Source organism: Tenebrio molitor, chromosome 4 (assembly GCF_963966145.1).
Source record: "Tenebrio molitor chromosome 4, icTenMoli1.1, whole genome shotgun sequence".
In the NCBI taxonomy this organism is placed as follows: Eukaryota; Metazoa; Arthropoda; class Insecta; order Coleoptera; family Tenebrionidae; genus Tenebrio; species Tenebrio molitor.
In genome coordinates, this window is record NC_091049.1 from 10683339 (window position 1) to 10700353 (window position 17015).

Sequence of the window (17015 nt, forward strand, 5' to 3'; positions counted from 1 at the left end):
TCAGGGTCGGAAAGTTATGTGAATCAGTCTGTATTTAGTTCCGCAAAACAAATGTCAGACCGAACACAAAGAACCTAAAATGATCAGGGTTATTGGGTTATTTGATTATTTAAGAGAAAAAGCAAGAAATTGATAGATCTTTTGCGCACAAAATTATAATTTTGTGCATTGTATTTTTTTTTTCATTGTTTTGTACACGGTTTTATTTTTTATTGTTCTGTAGGCACCAGTGTGTTTTAGCAAATGATGTTTTCAATAATAACTCTTCAAAGCCTCTAGCTGTGGAAGTTGTTTTAATTTTTGTGTGGACATGTTTACGGTTAGATCTTCATATTTTTGCAACATTTACATCGAGAATAGATCATTATCGCCTGTCTCCAGCCTCGCCGTGTCTGCATCTCCCAGAATCATCGGCAGAGGTCACCGCCGACGTCAGCACGCTTGAACTTTGTTTTTCCTGTGCATTGTACTAGGTGAGCAAAGATTCAGGTGTGTTGACAATCCCCGTCATCACGGCAGCCAATATTAAAAACAAAAACGAGCGAAAGTACTCTAAATATTTACGTTTATTCTTGTTATCACAGTAAAAATATAGGTACACAAATTTACACAAACAAGGACAAGAACCATAATCACACGTTCATGTAAATAAGTTGATATGAGACCAAAACCTCCCTTTACACTCCAAGAACAAAATTTCGGCTACAGGAAAGATGCGACTTGTACTAAGTTAATTTGAAATCAGGTACATCCAAATGAAAAATAAGCGGCGCAACCTTAGGCCCCTAAATGATTGGTCAAAACATATGTACAAGGTCCGTTTTTACCAAACTTCACATTTGTTCTTTGGATTCATTTTAGTTCCAACGTTACACTTGAATACTTCGCCGAACTCCTTCAGGTTGCTGAGGGCTCCGATGACTCGGAATTTAGCGAGCGAGTGTGAATCCTTCTCGATTTGGAGGGCCGTGGCCTCTTTGGTTACGGAAGAGCACCACACCTGGGCGAAAGCGACGAAGAAGAGCTGTTTGTGGTTCAGAGCGAGTCCTGGAAGAGTCTCGGGTTCAGGCTTGTCCTTCATCAGAGACAAGTAGGCGTGGTAAGCGGCTTTAAGACCGCCGTTATCGGCAATGTTCTCGCCCAGAGTCTGGTTACCGTTGATGTTTTTGGAGTTGATCTTGTACTTGTCTGGAAATGAGATTAAGACACCAGGAAATTAAGATTGTTGCAATATTTTCCTCGAACAACAACTTACTGTACTGATCCACAACGCATTTTGTACGATTCTTGAAGAGATCGATGGTCTTGTTCTTCCACCAGTGGTTCAAGTTGCCGTCTTTGTCGAACTCGCGGCCTTGGTCGTCGAAACCGTGGGTAAGTTCGTGGCCCATGACCACCCCCACACCTCCATAGTTAAGACTTGGGGGGAAGGTGGTGTCGTAAAAGGGGCTTTGCAGGATGCCAGCAGGGAATACCATTTGATTTTTGGTTGGTGTATAATACGCGTTCACTGTGGAAGGCGCCATACCTACAAATTTAACAGATACTAAATTAGAGAATTTTCCAAATCTAATTAACAAATTTAATTCGATACTGTAATTCTAAGAAGCACTTCATTTCAAGGAAATTTTTTGCTGATTTCGTACGCACAAAAGAAATCTGCTTAAACTATGTATTTCGGAAATATACTTTGAAGACGAATTATTTTATGACTTTTATGTCATTCATTTGAATGTGGTAACGACGTATTTACCGCACCGGTGTGCGGTATTAAAATGGTATTAAAATGTTTCTACTTTAGTCCTTATCTTGGGTGATTTCAAAGTTGCAATAGTTGCATTTGCTGCAGTCTCGATGTCCAACGAAATATTTTTTTTATCTGCAATAACGAAGAAGAGCTAGAGATAGATAAAAGAATGAATAAAGGAAGAAAGGCAATGGGCTTATTAAACAGAATGGTAAAGTCAAGAGAAATATCTAGAACAGCGAAAATAAGAATACAGGGTGTATCTGAAATACGTGTGTTAATCTTAACCAATGGAAAAAGTCGCCAGTTTATGAAACTTTTGTTTATAACATTTTACAAAATTCGCAAAAGTTCTCCAATATTTTTTGCCCCTCAATTTTTACCAAACGAGTTGTTTTGTGTGATTAACTAATCTCTAATTTTTTGTAACGATGAGAATTTTAATTACCTACATATTTAATTTTTTCTACAACAATGTAATATTTTTTAAAAGGTTCCGTTTCTATCATAACAAAATATTTGTGCCCTGACCCATAGGCATACATTTTGATGGCTAGTTCATTACATATTTTAAATCAATTTGTAACACTTTCGTAAAAATTCAAATAGAAAAACGTTTCATTTAACAAGCTCTGCTACGTGTTAAAATTAACACACATTTTAGATACACTCTGTATACAGGACAGTAGTAAAACTGACGGCGATTTACGGATATGAAACTTGGGTTTTAACACAAAAGAAACAACCAGATAAAACTGGAAGATGAAGATGCCGAGGAAAATATTTAAGGAGACAAAGACCGAAGATGGAGACGAAAAACAAATAAGGAGATAAAAGATCTATACAGATACAGAAAAATGGTGCAACATATCAAAGCACATAGGATGGTTGCTGGAACATATCGGTAGGATTCCAGAGCATAGACAAGCTGATAGAGGGAGAAGGAGGAAAAAAGAAAATAGGAAGACCGAAGAAGAAATGGCTGGAGGCAGTGACAGAATGCTGGGAATAGCCGATAGGACAGATCAAAACTGAGAATAGTTATTTATGTTACAAGTGTTGAAAATGATCCACTACTTTACGAACAGTAATATAGCGCGAGACGCAGTCGAGCGCTGTATGTGAGTGAGTAAAGCAATGGAGTTTTCACAAAAGTTACCATACAATATTTTTTGTGCTGCCTTTTGTAAGAAAATATATTTTTTAATCATTAAAATAATAAATATTACTTAAACAAAATTTATCACTAAATATGTCAAATTCCTTCACATATCAAAAACTTTGCAGACAAAGCGGGTGCAAATTTACTACCTGTAAAATCCGCAGGCCGATATGAAGCAGAATACCAAAAATTCATCAATGTCAATAGATCATTAAACCTTACAGAGCTTGCAGCCTTACCAACCGAAATTTCTACTAATACACTCCCCTAACCAAAAATTAACACATTTTAGCATTTTTTTAATATTTACAAAGCACCTTTTTTTTATAAGATTGGAGACATAATTGTCTTTCAGTAATAATGGATTTGTCACAATTAGCTTATTTTTTCTTGCCTTAGATTTCTCGTTTGTCTTTTGCAGCACTCATTTCCATTGCCGCACGGTAATCGTTAAAGTAAAATATCAATTACAGCAATGGCAGCACAAAAAAATTGTTAAGAAGAACGACAAAGACAATGTGTTGTTACACATTATAGAGTGATAACTCTAACTGGCAGGACTAAGTCATGGGCTTTAATGTCCTGTAGTACTGTTTTTATATTATACAGATGTATCTGAAATACATGAAATAAATAATTTCAACCAGTGAAAGAATTCGACAATTTATGAAACTTTTCTCTATAACATTTTGCAAAATTCGCAAAACTATTCCAAAAATTTTTTCATGCCGCATGATTCAAAATCCGCCGAGAACGTTAATTTCCCGACCTAGTACTTACAAAAGTGACCTTGGTTAAAAATTCGCTAGAGAATGGGCTGGCAGCATTGATTTTTAAATGTCAACAAAGTTTGACATAGAAATTACTTTGGTTGAATTAATTAATAATAATTTTATACTTTTTAAAAATGACTTAAATTTGTCGGCATGAAAAATTTTGTGAATTACACGTCCAGAAAATGTTTTGCCAGTGCTCGTGTTGCTCGCCTCGGCTAGGCGCCTTGGCTACGCAATACCACTCACACTCGCAAAATATCATTTTCTGGACTAGTAATCCAAATAACTATTGCCTCCCAATTTTAACCAAACGAGTTGTTTTGTGTGATTAACTAGGCTCAATTTTTTGTAACCATGAAAATTTTAATTTTAATTTTTTTTTTTCTATAACAATGTGACTTTTTGACAAGGCTCCGTTTCTGTCACAACAGAAAATTTGCGCCCTTACCCACAGGCGGGTATACATTTTGATGACTAATTTATTCCAAATTTTAAATCAATTTGTAATGCTTTTTCGTAAAAATGTTATAGAGAAAAGTTTAATGAATTAGCGAGTTCTTTCTCTAGTTAAAATTAACACACGTATTTCAGATACACCCTGTATAATTTCAGAGATAAAGGAAATGTTAAAAAAATCAAATATGCTATTTGCTAACAATAGGAAACCAGTTGTTTTTACATCATGATGACAAGAAATGGAATTACGTAACTGATCACATATTTCGTTCGATTAATACAGATGTTGATTGATTCAACACATCTGTGATGTACCAAACAGTTTCTATTTGCTGTTTACTGCGAAATATAAATCAAAGTCTACTTATACAGGGTTATTATAAATGATTGTCCCATCGCAGTTGGCGTTGAAAACCCACACAACTTTTGGATGTGTCGCCAGCCTCGCAATGTTCGACTCTACTAAACTCACTGACCTCTATAACATGGACTGCGTGTGCAGTTCTCCCTGCCACAGTAAAAGTGAAGCTACAAAGTCGGCCATCTTTGTAGTCTCACATTGGAAACTTTTAGTTTTACAGTTTTACACCAAAATACTGTTGGCAGCAGATTTAGTGACATCATTCTGTCACTCGTTCTGTTGAGTTCCGTGATTTCTTATTTGTGATTTTATTCGTGGTTTCTGTAAATTTGGTCACAAAAACATGGTTGAGTTATTTTTAAATCGTCTCCATCAACGAGCACGACCACGCCTGTCAACGTCAAACATCAGTGAAAAGCAGGACAGAATTCAGTTAACTAGACAAAAAGTAAGTTACTAAAAATTGAGACTAGCAATATGGCCGACTTTTCTGCTTCAGTTTTGAAACATAGCATCCTCGGTCCATGTTATAAAGGTCAGTGACTAAACTAATAGACCGACTTCCACTACCGCCAGTATCGCCACCTATCGGCGATACTAGTCTCACTCATGTTATGAGGCTTGCGGCACATTCAACTACGTCACCAACGCCAACTGCGATGGGACAATCATTTATAATAACCCTGTATATACGTCGTGTCAAAACCAAATAACCACCAACACTGCATTCTACCCGAAAAATCAACCGGCAACGTTGTGTACTTGATTTGATTGGTGTAGCATCCTAGTAACTAATAAATATTAAAATTGCCGTTAGTACACTTAGTGTAATTTTGTTTTCACCAACTTAATTCAACAGATAGTGGTTATATGATTTTGGCATAGCCTATACAGGGTGATTCTGAAATAAGTTTGGAAAAAAAACGGTAATTGGTGATGAATGATGAGAGAAGAAGCCATTGACAAAAAATTTTTCTTATAAAAGTTTTTTCGTTTTCGAGATACAAATGATTGAAAATTTGGTCAAAATTGCTAGTACGCTGCTGAGTTAAAGGTGATTACCAATTTATCTAGGTAGTTTAGCAACAATAATAATCAAAGGTGCCCGTCAGTCACAAACGCAAGCTTACTCCTCTCGATCATTTCCATAGAAACATTTACAAAGCAGTGTGCTTGCACCTACGACTTTATTATCGAGTTGATGTAACAATGGTTGCTAATGAAGTGAACAAATTCGGACAAAATTTCCCTATTCATAGGCGTTGGAAATACAAGGATAAAGGGTAATTTCCATCCTTTTGATTTCACCTCCAAAAGTCATTTACGCAGAATTATTTTGTGTCAAGGATACTCCACTTTTTTTTTCCAAACTTATTTCAGAATCACCTGTATAAACACAAATTGTTTTCCTTTCACTTTGACAACATTATGACATTATGACATGAGTCAAAAATACTGACGCAATAAGTTGTCGGGCTAAAAGTGACTTACTCCAAGTGGTTTTGTTGACTGGTTCGTTAATCTTCTCCAGATTCTTTTTCAGATTGTAGTAGTTGATGTTGAGGTTATTCGTGAAAAAGGTGTCACTGCGTACGTCGAGCTGTTCGTAGCGTTCATCCAACTGCTTAGCATCGCGGACAAATTCCGGATATCCTTAAATCACAACCTCCGACAACAATTCACATTTGCTAAAAATGTATTTACCGATCATGTCTGAAATAGCGTCGGCTTTGATGATGGCGGCTTTCCTCGTGTCCTCGTCCATCCACTTGAGTTTCGCAAAATTGGCTTTGAAAGCATTGCGCACGTTGTTGATCATCTCTTCGGCTTGATTCTTCGAATCCAAATGAAAAACTTCCCGCACGAAAATCGCACCGATTGCAAAACCTAAAGCACAAGTTAGGAACATTTTACTCTTGAAAAGTGAACGTTACCTAGGACGTTGTTGGTGTCTTGAACGCAGTACCTCCACTGAGGCTCTTCTCCGCTCTCAGAACCCATAAGAGCTTTCCTGAGACCTTTGTAGGCATCTCTGAAAGCTTTGGAGAGACAACCACTGAAAACTCGAACCGTCTGCCACACCAAATAATTATTTAAAGTACTAGAAAGAGTGAGTGTAAAGGACTGGCCAAGTTTATTTGTCTTTCTTACATATTGCCCTCGGGCGTGCTTTGGTACTCTTTGATTAGAGCTGACAGGTTGCCCAAATACTCAGGAGCGTACACTACGATCTTCTCCTTGGAAGTGACCTTCCTGTTGACGATTTTCATGGCGTTTTCAAAAAAGGCACGCCAGTCTAGCTGTAATTGCAATAAGACGGATCAGATCAAGAGATGTAGTTAAAATGACGACTTACAAATTTAGCCCTCTGTCGCAGCTCAGCTATGGTCATCAGATTGTACAAGGACTCTTCGTCTCTTCTCAGTTCATTCGGTGTAGTTATGTTGGCCAACTTCGTCTCGAACTCTATCACAGCTTGCATTTGTTCTTTGGTCGAGTTGTACTCGCCCCCGAGCAGCACCCCCACTTTAGTCATATAGTCAAGATAAGCCTCCAAAACCTTGGAATGTTCGGTTTCGTTCAAGTAGTATTCGCGAGTCGGTAGAGTCAGACCGCTTTGGTCTATCTGGAGGATATATCTGGAAGAGTTTTTGTCATCTTCGCCCACTACGTACGAAAACAGAGCGCCTATGTTGTACTTATTTTGGACCATCTGTACAACGTTTTGGAAGGACCAAGTTTGGTCGTTGAAACCACTGTCGGTGATAGTCCAGCCCCCTAATTTCCTCAAGAGAGTGTGCATCGGCTCAGCCCCTAGGTCTTCTACGGTATCGTTGACATCCAGGCAAGACTCGTAGTACATTTTGGCCTTCTTCTCGGCCTTGGACTTGAGGTTTTCAATCGGTTGTTCGAGGACACGCTTGATTATGAGCTGATTTTGCTGTTCGAGCTTCATGAACGTGCCCCAAGTGCTCTTACCGTCCGGTATGGGGTTGGCCTTCACCCAGCCGTTACAAGAATAAGAATAGAAGTCTTCGCAAGGGTCAACCTCGAGATCCATAGCTTCGAGGATGTTACTGGCTATATGTACACATGATTTGTTTAGGCATGGAAGTTCTTCGCCTGATTGGACGTGGATTATCTAAAAGCAAGATCCTTGTCGTACGGAACTGACAATATGGACAACAATTTTGAATATATTTTTGACTCAAAGATTGAGATGATGTGCGCGTCCTTGCATGTCTTGTACTTACTCTCGATTCATGTATTCGGTGTTCTGCCGAGTGCAAGATGATGGTGAGGACTACGATGACAAAGAAAAGGGTGGCGACTAGAACTAAGAGAGCCTTCTCCAACATGGTTCTCTGTCTCCATATGCTGGTGCTCGCATGGTATCGTATGTGAGTAGCGCTGGTGCTTATACCTTCGGTTAACTGTACACTATTTACACTGTCATCGTCGGTGAAATCTGCGTGTGTGTATCTAGTCATCTGAAAAAATCAAGAAAAACATGTTAACATAATATGTTACATATTATGTCTAATAACATGTTATTAGAAAATGTTTACATTTATGTATTAAAGTATAAATTACAAAACATCTAGTTGTTATTTCGTTGGCACCTGGGCAGTCTAATTTACTGGAAATAATGCGAAGTAAAACACCATTTGTAACAAACAAAAAACTACTATCTTTGGAAAAGTGATCGTAATTGCGTGTTTTGCACAAACGAAGCCATTACGTATATCGACTAATTAAAGAACATTGAAAGCAACCTTGAGGGGTTGCCACCCAAGTCCTAGAAAAACACAGAGAACGTAATGGGTAGAATAATGACAAAAATAACAAATCAACACTCCCTTAGCCATCGGTGTGTAAATGCATCTAATTAGAGACAAACATCAAACAATTTAAATAGATTTAACATCAGTTTTTATGTACAGCCATTCATCATCATTATGATAACAAATTTTGAACAATATATTTTTTTATGAAATTTTGGACAGGGTGGACATTTTAGTGATTTGAGACATTTTTGAAATACATAGTTGATTCAAATATAGCAGCTGCTTTCAAGGAATTGTTTATGAGATTCGTCAAAGATAAATAAAATTCCATTGGTACAATATTGGAAAATTCCTAGTAATCATTTTATCTATTCCACGTAAGTACTTAGTATTTACTGACTATTGTTTACTTGCTAATTCTTGACTTGTTCCCGTTTTTTGTCTGAACAGAAATTTGCTTTCCTACTTCTATTAAATAACAAATTCGTTATGTATGCTTTTACTGTTACGTAATGCTATTCGTTACCCACGACCGTGAGTAATGATTCGTTATAATTTACAATCCCCGCGTTTTAGGATGGCAAGAGCCGGCGCAGCACGATTGGTACTTCGGAACGATTCGGCAAAGAGTCGATGCAGTGGCGTGACAACAAAGAATTAGATCGAAGTTTCTAAGACAACGAAACACAGTAAAAATCCTAAATAAAATAATCACGTTTAAAATTTTTATATTTAATCGATGAACACCTTAAGCTTAAGTGTTCTGTGATGAACACTTCTTGGCGAAATGCCATTATTTTTTGTAAATATTGTATCCGGAGTGCTCGAATAGTTATCATGTTTTTCGACCAGAAGTAATCTATTATTTTTCATTTTTCGAAATCGGATTCCTAAATCCTTGACTATTTTTCTTAATGATGTTAGTTGACCACTCCATCGAAAATGATCACGTAATTTCTGTCTTAAAGATATCACGCTGACCCGACAATGTTCAGTTTTGTGAAAATTGTATATCACATTTCTAAAATCCACTTTTTCAAATTCTTCAAAGTCAGTTACTGGGTTTCGACGAACACGTTTTTTATTCGGACTTTTGAAAAGAGATTGATTTTCATCTTGTAGTGGATTACCTATTTCCTTCTTTTACAATCCTGTCTATAGTTTTCACACTCACACCAGTCGCTGCAGAAACCAAGGCTTTTGTTTCTTTTAAAGCAATATTAGGATTACTTAATTGAAAAGCGTATAGTATAGTATTCAACGAGTTCGTGTGTAAATTGGGCTGGAGGTCCAGTCCAGTGGGGCTTTAAAACTGGACCTCCATTGGCCCAGTCATGCCATAAAGATCCCAATTTACACACGAACGAGTTGATATGACGTTTTTTTGTTCGACGCTACTTTTTCCCATATTAAGTATAATAATGCTTCACAAACCTTGTTATGCACAAAGTTACCAATTAATGCCTTCTAAAATTTATGTAGACAAAAAGATAACTTGTTAATTATTCCTTAAATTGATCATTTTGCTGTTTAACAATGAATCAAAACAATATAAAACGGAGTAAAAATTTAGTGATAATGCGAAGATGAGAAAACCAAACAAAATTTGTGAAAACTTTGTGCGACGACGAATCTCAAATTATTAAGAAGTTTTATGTGATTGGTAAAGTTTCAGTGAGGGAAGACCACCAAAAGAGACGTTAGGATCATCGAGTTTGGAGCTATAGGAGTAACTTAAAGAACAATAAGAAGATTAATATGAAATGAGACGCAGACAATGAATCATTGGGAAAAATGTATTCACTGGTAAAAAGTTACACATTAAGGTGATAAATAGGAACACATGTTTCAAGCTTAGAATAAATTAGATCGATCTGTGTACCGAGTGATCAAAAAGAAAATAAATCAAGAATGCTACCTCATCTCTTGTTTTATCGAAAATTTCGTCTTAGATTGACTCATACGACATATGCATGTATAACGCGTGTTTTTTTTTTAATTTGGGGTCGAAGTTGATGTTGAAAAGTCGATTGTGAACGATTACAAGTCTAATCAGCTGTTTAATCTAACCTCACTTTTTGCGTGTTTTTAACATGCAATTTGAAAAATCAGTGTTTCTAAGACGAGTGGTTCATTCACAATCGACTCTTCGACGCCAACTTCGACACCAAATTTTAAAAACGCCCTGACTTGCTATCCACAGTCGTATTATTCATTGCCTCGAAAAACCAGTTAATAGTTATTTAATAAACTAGTTTGTTAATGAAGGCGATTAATAATCGAAACTGTTTAAAGCACGAACGAGTGTAGCGAGTGAGTGCCTGTAATAGTTGAGATCATTAATCGCCCATTAACAAATGAGTTGATTACAAAAATTTTTCGTTGACTGCAAACTTTTTTTTTTGACAAAATTTCAAATTAAAGCCAAATCAAAACCAATTTCATCTTGTTCGATAAAGATGCGACCTTATAAAATACCTTCATCCTTTTTTTGTCCTCAGGGTAGGCCATTTTTAAATTCTTCAACACTTTCTATTCACTTTTCCACAAAGAATGTCGGAAGACGTCAACTCCATTTACATTCAATTTCACGTAAAAATCACGGTTGTTAAGAAAACCTAGTTACCTTTGAAAAATATGACATGCAAATTATAACCAAAAAGGTTGGCTTTTTAAAAAGTGAATTCGTAATTGTGCAGTTATGGAGCTATAAAATATAGAAAACCCTGCTGCACTACCTCCTGCAGTAAGTGCAAACAATGCATGTTCGAGGTTGTTTATACATCAAAATATCATCAAAACGTCAAAATCATAAGAATCGTTGATTAATGAAAAATAGTGTATTAATGAGGTCCATTAATACACTCTATTTTAGATAAAATAATTCATTAATTTTTAAATTAACAAGCGGTCAACGGAAATAGTTATTTAATAAACTAGTTTGTTAATGAAGGCGATTAATAATCGAAACTGTTTAAAGCACGAACGAGTGTAGCGAGTGAGTGGCTTTAATAGTTGAGATTATTAATCGCCCATTAACAAAAGAGTTGATTACAAAATTTTTTCGTTGACCGCAAACTTTTTTTTTTGGTGACAAATTTTGAAATTAAAGCCAAATCAAAACCAATTTCATCTTTTTCCATAAAGATGAGACCTTATAAATACCTTCATTCTTTTTTTGTCCTCAGGGTAGGCCATTTTTAAATTTTTCAACACTTTCCACTTTTCCACAAAGAGTGTCAGAAGACGTCAACTCCATTCACATTCAATTTCACGTAAAAATCACGATTGCTACGGAAACCTAGTTACCTTTGAAAAATATGACATGCGAATTATAACCAAAAATGTCGGTTTTTGAAAAAGTGAATTTGTAATTGTGCAGTTATGGAGCTATAAAATATAGAAAACCCTGCTGCACTACCTGCTGCAGTGTTGGTAAGTGCAAACAATGCATGTTCGAGGTTGTTTATACATCAAAATTTAATCAAAACGTCAAAATCGCAAAAATCTTTGATTAATGAAAAATAGTGTATTAATGAGGCCCATTAATACACTATAATTTAGACAAAAGAATTCATTAATTTTGAAATTAACAAGCGGTCAACGGAAAAAATAATTAATGCTTTATCTTCAATGGTAGAACAGTAAACGTCTGTTAATTGGACGAAATCGAAAAGTTGTTTTCTAGGTTAACACAGCACATCTTTGAGGTTTCTTTGACATTTTCCGCGAAAAATCTGCTTACCAGTGACGTCGCGTTTAGTAATAAAACTGGTAAATTACCCATTCTTACGAATGTAAAGTGTTGCTCTTGTTTATTTTATAAACTTTCTCCATCATCAGATAATTAGTTATTTAAGATAAAAGTGTAAAAATGTATACTCACATCCTTTAAAACACTCGCTCGTACCTCGCCGTATTTTAATTAAAACCCGTTCGTACAATAAAGGAACTTTTTACGTTTTACTTTTACTTTTACTAAAAAGTAATTGTTTTATTTGACATTTTTAAATTGTGACATTTCCAACAAATTGTATATTTCATTCTGACAGTCTGTGCAATAAAAATTTCACAGTTCACTAAGCGGCAACTTTGACGACGATTTTCAATGCAAAAAGTGCCTGCTTTTTACACGATCGTAGATAAAATAATAAGATGATAATAATTAAATTATAATTCCAACGTCTAAAATTCATGAGGTATGATTTATTAATATTATAAAGTAGCGTTTGAGACCACAAATTGTCTACGCCCATGCATTGAACGCTTATTTGCATAGAATTCCGCAACGACATGGCCGATAATTTGCAACGCATGCTCTGATTTGTTTTCTTTTTGATCAATTGTATAATACGTACTCGTATAAGGACATTCTATGGAGTAATCTAGTATCATATCGCCATAAAAACAATGCCTCTACATTGCCAGTTTTAACAAAATAATGACCCAAACCAGTGACTTTTATAGCCTCTTGATTAAAACCTAATACAGGGATAATGTTGATGTATTTCTTAGGACAGAATAATTACTAAAACTACCTCCTTAAGAAGTTGGATAAGCCTATGTAAAAACGTTGCCATTAGGTCTGAACATTTACTGAGAGTATTTTCTGTACACTGGAACTTGAAAAGTACCACGGCAACGAAAAAAATTAATAAAGTGCAGAATGTGAAATTATTACATCTCACAATCAGATTAACGAACATTTCCTCTAACATCTGAAGATTTAGGAAGAAAAAATTATCCGCAAGGTGGGTGTCGCGTTCGCGCATCAATGAATCAAAAAACTTTTCGAGTACAAAACTGTTAAGGCGATTTGGACTGCTTTAAGAAAGAAACAACTGAGTTTCGGTGTTGATTTGAAAATACTGATGATATTTGAGTGCCCCACTACACTTTTGAAACAAAGTATGTACTAGTTAAAAAATGAAAGTTTGTTAATTTTACGTTACCAAAGGAAGGCAAATCAGTTTTGTGTGTAAATAAAGATTTCGATTTCAATACTTGACATGGCAAGGGGCTGTTGTTAACTAATCATCGTCTAAAGGTCACACTATAGCCACGATGCAACAGTAACCTTTTGGCTCAACTAAAATGAAAATTGTGTGAAAAAGGGATCAACAGTGTATTTTCTATGACAAAAATATCTAAACTGAAATACGATCTGGTCCCACATCAGACTTATTCCCTTAGTTTAGCTCCACGACTTCCATCTATCCCTAAATCTCAAAAAGTTTTCTTGTAGTCCTTAAAAATAAGTTCAAGTGAAGTTATAGGCTATTTTGAAGATTTTGGAGAATCAGATGCCCACGACATCCAGTTAAAATTCAGGGAGACTATATTTAAGAATAAAAGGAAGGATTTCTAAAAGAAATGTACAGTCTTTTTATAATCAGGTTGTGAACTTTTTAAATAACCCTCGTAGAAAAACGACAAGGTGTCGAAGAATAAGTTTAGTTTTATACCCGAAGGTTTTTTATTTAGGGTTGTCACGAAACTTTTAGTAGGGAAACGAAAAATGACTTAGGCCCGGTTTCTGGAAACATTTTATTTGGCCAGTTAGTTAACTCTCCGATAAATACAAAAATCATGTAATGTGATTGGTCACTTTCTAGCGTTTCTATAGCAACGCTTGATTTAACCGGCCGTTAAGTTATCGGACCGTTCCAGAAACCGGGCCTAAGTGATTTGTTTGACTTATTTATCTACGTAGCAGACTACCTAATGAGGGGTCATTCACGGAACTCGATAAGACATTGCAAATTCAAATCCATGACAACTGAACTATCCCTCCGCCACCCGGCGGCACGGCAATTTTGCCGGAGTACATACACTATTACGGATATTACTATCAAGTAATAGTACAGTGCTTATCAACATAATTACCGGCGTCTCGCCTCCGCATTTTGACTTTTTTGTGTTTTATGTTCTATGTCAATGTTAAGGAATTTCCTGACGATATGACATGAGTATAATAATATACCTTTTTGAATTTCAACTACCAATGTGTTCCGTAAATCCAGAATTTTTAAATTTTTAAAAAGAGATTGCGGTACTATTCCTGTTGCTGAAATTATAAATGGTAAAATCCAATTTTTTTCTAAACACCAAAGATTTCTCATAGCAACGGAGAGTTCTAAATATTTATTATTTTTTGTGTTATATGTCTGTGTTATATTATGGGAATTTGGAACAGCTGATATTGTTTGAAACATTGTATTGGGCGTTTCGTTAACGATTTGCAAATTATTAAGTTTAGTGAATCTATCCCTTAGGCCCGGTTGCACCAACGTGAGTTAAATTTAACTACAGATTAAAATATACGAAAACATTGTTACAACAATAGGTAACTAAAGTAACGGAGCATTTTAACCTATAGTTAACTTTAACTGGCGTTGGTGAAACCGACCCTTAGTTAATAAATAATATAAATAATCGATAACGATAAATTAATTTAGGCATAACGTCAGATGATTAATGTAACGCATATGTAAATATAACCAAAAAAAAATGCTCAGTACTTTCTAAAAAACTATTTGACCGACAACCCAACAACGAACTACATAAGTTTAAATATTTGATTGTATTTAACTTTTTATTGTACACAAGTCATGCTTAAAATATCACATCATGTAAATACTGCCTATTAGTTAGTATAATAGCTATTTATTATACAAGTGTCTTATAAGGCAAATAAGTGACGAAAGAAATGTTTAGCCAGGAGAGCTTGCTCGAGTTGGCTAATGTCTCTTGACTTATTTGCTGTTAAGGCACGAGTGTAATACATGGTTTTATCCAACACCTCCTGTAACCGTTCTTCTTCTTTTTGATGTTCAATAAACTGTTCAATTCTCTCTAAACTCATTAATTATAAAAACAGATTAATTATGGGTTCATAAGTCCACTGAATTGTAAAAACAGTTTAATTATGGGTTCATAAGTCCACTAGTGTTTTATGGACCTCATAATATATTCAAAATCGGCATTATTATGGATAAACAAACTAATTTGTTGTCCTGCAGGTTGTAAAATGCATGATCTATAAAATGTGGTACGTAATATACAGAATGTCGCAGAGAATAGTTCGCTTACATTTATTTCTGTCTTTATTTAACATTAGAAAATTGAAATTTTAGGGTGTGAGCTAATGCACAAGGAGAGGTAATTTAGTATAAATATGGGGGAAAAGTGTTTAATAATTATTCCATTAAGGGTCGGTTGCACCAACGCCAGTTAAAGTTAACTGTAGGTTAAAATGCTTCGTTACTTTGGTTACCTATTGTTATAACAATGTTTTCGTATATTTTAATCTGTAGTTAAATTTAACTCACGTCGGTGCAACCGGCCCTAACAATAACAAATAACAAAAAAATTATAAGATTTCTTTCCAAAAAATTTGATAATAAAGTTCTAATTTTAATCGAAGGTAAAATAACAAGACTTAATTTTTTTATCGGATACATTTTTCAATTTTACGAAAACTTTTTGCTTTGACAATTTTACGAGCTTTAGCTCAAAGGTTTAACCTCTGAATAAAAGTGCCCAAATTCAACGAGTAAAATTGTCTAAAGCAAAAATGTTTGATGAAAATAGGGAAATTTATCAGATTTTAAAAATTAGGTCGCGTTATTTTTGGCAAGATTAATTCCAGAATACAAACTTTAACGTTAATTATTTATTTATAATACTTAGGGCCAGTTTCTAGAAAGAGAATTAAATATTTAATTCAAATTAAATTTTAATGCGCGATTAACCCATGAATCCGAAACTTCAATTGGTTCAGTTTGATCACGTGTTCAGTTAATCTGGCATTTGATTAAGATTAACTTAATTTCGCTTCTATAAACTGGCCCCTACAGTTATTAAAAACACAGTTATTAAAAACAATTTGAGAATCTGACAGGAGTAACATGAAATTTTATCCGCTTTTGACAGAAGACAGACTAGGAGGATGATTTATCCGTGATAAACATTTTTGATTGGACGAAAGCAACCGCTCTGATTGTCTGAACACGCACATTTGATGTATGTGGGAATTAATCGATAATAATATAACAAGACCTTGTTTTTTAATCGGATAATTTTTTTTATTTCACAAAAAGTTTGAGTAGATAAATTTAAAAAATTATCCGATCGAAAAAAACAAAGTCGAGTTAATTTGTTGAGATTATTTCCAGAACAAAAAAAACAACAACAAACAACGACAATATGTTATTATTTATCGACGAAGAAGTCATTTTCATTAAATTATAAAATGAACTGTCAAATGTGACAAGAGGAAAGAAAAATTTTAATCACTGACAAGAGGAAGCGAATTTTATCCGAGATAAACAAAAATGATTGATTCAAAAGTCAAATTCTCATTGGACCATTGTTTGTGTTGCAATAGTGATGGAAATAATCAAATTAAATGTTTAAAATAGTCATCAACTCATCAGTTAAGTATTATTTAAATAATAGTATAATCGAATTTCAAATTCATTTTGAACATTGTGAAAATAGGACCAACTTGATAAAAAACCCAAATTTCATATGACCAAAAGTACCCAAAAAATTTTTCTCCGTTATTCTCCTCTATTACTACCGTGCGATCGAAAATTTAAAAAAAAATCGAGACGGCCGTGATTAATGCGCTTCAGTTGGCAACACGTAAAAATTTAATTCAAATGTCATCAGACGTCATTACAATCGTAACTGTCATTATTAATTATGAACTATTAAAATT

General features: G+C 34.9%; 1 protein-coding gene across 3 annotated transcripts in view; it reads right to left on the reverse strand.

Annotated features, from left to right (window-relative positions):
- Positions 1–548: 548 nt before the first annotated feature.
- Nep3 (Neprilysin 3) overlaps positions 549–17015 on the reverse strand; it is a 36983-nt gene continuing 20516 nt past the window's right edge. For all 3 annotated transcript variants that reach the window (XM_069044066.1, XM_069044067.1, XM_069044065.1), the window contains exons 2-9: positions 7757–7993; positions 6859–7644; positions 6654–6802; positions 6437–6603; positions 6207–6389; positions 5994–6155; positions 1256–1528; positions 549–1188 (exon numbers count right to left, since the gene is read on the reverse strand). In XM_069044066.1, coding sequence (XP_068900167.1) covers positions 824–1188; positions 1256–1528; positions 5994–6155; positions 6207–6389; positions 6437–6603; positions 6654–6802; positions 6859–7644; positions 7757–7993 — 2322 coding nt within the window. In that variant the 3' untranslated portion in view covers positions 549–823. The remainder of the gene's footprint in view (positions 1189–1255; positions 1529–5993; positions 6156–6206; positions 6390–6436; positions 6604–6653; positions 6803–6858; positions 7645–7756; positions 7994–17015) is intronic.